The following is a 2500-nucleotide window of genomic DNA, read 5'->3' on the forward strand; positions in this document are numbered from 1 at the left end:
CCCCCCGCCCGCCAACACCCCGCCCACCCTCCAGAGCACAGGTAGGAGGAGGTGCCGCCGCCGCCATGCCGCCTCTTTGTTTTGCGACGTCTATTTCGACTGCATTCTGTGCCGAGCCCCGGGTTTCCGACTTCTTACCGGTTCAGGTTTACCGACGAATCGACATGTTTTTTTTTTGTTTTTTTGTTTTTTCTTACCGCCGTTGTAAAACAATGATAAGAACATGTATAAACCACCTGTATTTCTGGATATTATTCTCTCGTATCGCTTGACGCTGAATCTGCACGGCCGTACCGTTTCCATTGTTTCGAAATTACTTTCGGCCGTCGGCTATTTCCCACGTTAATCCAACCACAACCGAGACACATCATATGAAGTTGCCGACTTATCAACACAGGTTTTTTCCACTTGGTCCCGTCTTTACCAGGCGAAGAACACGAGCGATATACCGGACCGCTTAAGAAACTACGGGCGTGAGGAGGGGCGAGTCGTGATTGCTCGAGGCGGCGCTGGGCGGGGCTACAGGGGAAACTGCCTCTCGTTATCGGGAGCGTTTCGGCGTGTTTGGTCCCCGGTGTACAATGTACAGGAAGTGTCCAAAACGAGTGAGAAATATAACAGTCGAACAACACGCTTATTTATTATTGTTCTCAAAATGAGGAATACAAGTTATTATAGTACACTTATATAGAATAGTTACAAAACTATATGTTATATTGCGTATATTAGCCATATATACTAGCAGTATATCATAATAATATTGTTATATATAATAATGTATATAAATAATGATATTATATGGTGGTAGCAGGGGAAGGATTTAGGATTTTCTTTTAACCACTATGTTCAGAGTCCCTCTCGTATCTGTTATTCCAACTGCCCCGACCTCCCCTCACCTCACTTCAGGGCTGGGTCTGGTTTTTTTTTTGTTTTTTTTTTACCTCAAAATGCATTTGCGGCTTTTCTTCTTTTGCGCCATTCTCTCACAGAGGCGTCGGGAAGGGGGGGAATGACTCACGCGTGCCGTCGTGTTTTTGATCAGACCTTTGAGTTATGGGGTGGGGGCTTTTCCACATGCGGCTCCGGCTGGCACTGTTGTTTATTATTGAACGCGCCCGATCGATACATCCGCCCATAGAGCAAAGCCAATGACTAAGCCACAGAGAGGCGGTATGATGGATTCTGTGTCTGCCTCCCCCCCCCCCCCCTCCCCTCTCGCCTCCCTTCTGCCGCCCCACCCCACCCATACCCCAACCCCACCTCCTTCTCTCCAGCGATTGCAGAGGAAGACATAGAGGCGGTGGAAGAAGGCGTGTTCGACGTCCACCTATAAGCACGCGAGCGGGACTGTCGCCCGTCGCCGTCGAAAAATTTGATCGGGTCGCAAGTCCGAGGGTTCGAGTCGCTCCCATCGCATTCTAATTAATAGAGTAGGTCGGTCCCTGAAAGCCAGAGCTGCTTGTGTGTGTGCGGGAGCGGCCAAGTGATGCCAACCCTTTGTGGGGTGTGAGGGGCTGCAGTGTCTGGCCCCTTCAGGACCGAGACGCTGCAACGGCCCTAAACACAACACAGGATGCTTACATGCTGCCACCCGGTGGCGAAACAACGTCAATGCAACTTCAAAAAAACAAAAAAAAAAACAAAAAAACAACAACAACAACAACAACAACAACAAAAAAACACTTCCACCCACTAACTATACGTGAATGTCATGAGAAGGGTGGACCTTAATGGAATGTCTTTGTATTTGTTATGCTGTTTTATATGTAAATCTCTGCATTTTGATCATTTCTAGACACCAGATTGTTAATGACGTTCGACCGTACTCTCTTCAGATGGGATGGTAAATCCATGCAATTGTATTTTCTGGCTAGAAATTTGAATGCGGGGGAAAGGTCCATTTCGTGGGTTTTTGTACTTCCGAGTGCTGCGGTTTGGAATGCCTGTCCTTGTAATTACTTGTGTATCTTAAAAAACAACGACAACGACAATAACAAACAAACAAACACATAATCGGTGCTATCGATCCATCTATTTCAATGGAGCCATTTTGATGTCAGATAGGTCAACGGCAAAAATAAAAAAAAGACAATAAAAAATGAAAAATCTGCGGATCGGCCGCAGCCCTTGCGGACGTTAACCGGCGAAAAGCAGCGACGACAAAAACAAAAAAAGATCCCGACAGTTAAAGCGGCGGCCGTCGACAACTGCTATGAGAAGGGACTTTGAGCGCCGCTCTGTCTTCTTTTCTCATGTTTTACCCGAATATCGGTGTGAGCGTCCTGTGGTCATTGGCGTCGTGTCGTCGCCGCCATCCAGTTGCGTTTTCGTGCTCGCGCGCTGATGGGTATCCTCTCCTGATGCTGTACCATGAATGTAGCAGGGGCTTGCGACGCGGCTGTTGAAACGGATGCCTCGCAGCAGTAACTGAGCAGAAAAAGCTGAAGCCCGCTACACTGGATTTGGAATGGGGTTTTTTTTTTTTTGTTTTTTTTTGCTC

At 47.5% G+C, this 2500-nt stretch overlaps 1 protein-coding gene across 4 annotated transcripts in view; it reads left to right on the forward strand.

Moving 5' to 3' along the window:
- Positions 1-2500, forward strand: part of LOC307246928 (RAS guanyl-releasing protein 2-like) — a 40071-nt gene that overhangs the window by 36607 nt on the left and 964 nt on the right. For 3 of the 4 annotated variants that reach the window (XM_080022972.1, XM_080022973.1, XM_080022974.1), the window contains 2 exons: positions 1-41; positions 1275-2500. The exon at positions 1-41 is cut by the window's left edge and continues 118 nt beyond it; the exon at positions 1275-2500 is cut by the window's right edge and continues 964 nt beyond it. In XM_080022972.1, coding sequence (XP_079879098.1) covers positions 1-41; positions 1275-1333 — 100 coding nt within the window. In that variant the 3' untranslated portion in view covers positions 1334-2500. Of the gene's footprint in view, positions 42-1274 lie in introns of those variants that run through there. The other variant, XM_080022975.1, reaches the window with a different exon arrangement.

This window comes from Zeus faber, assembly GCF_960531495.2.
Source record: "Zeus faber genome assembly, chromosome: 22".
NCBI classification, from domain to species: domain Eukaryota; kingdom Metazoa; phylum Chordata; class Actinopteri; order Zeiformes; family Zeidae; genus Zeus; species Zeus faber.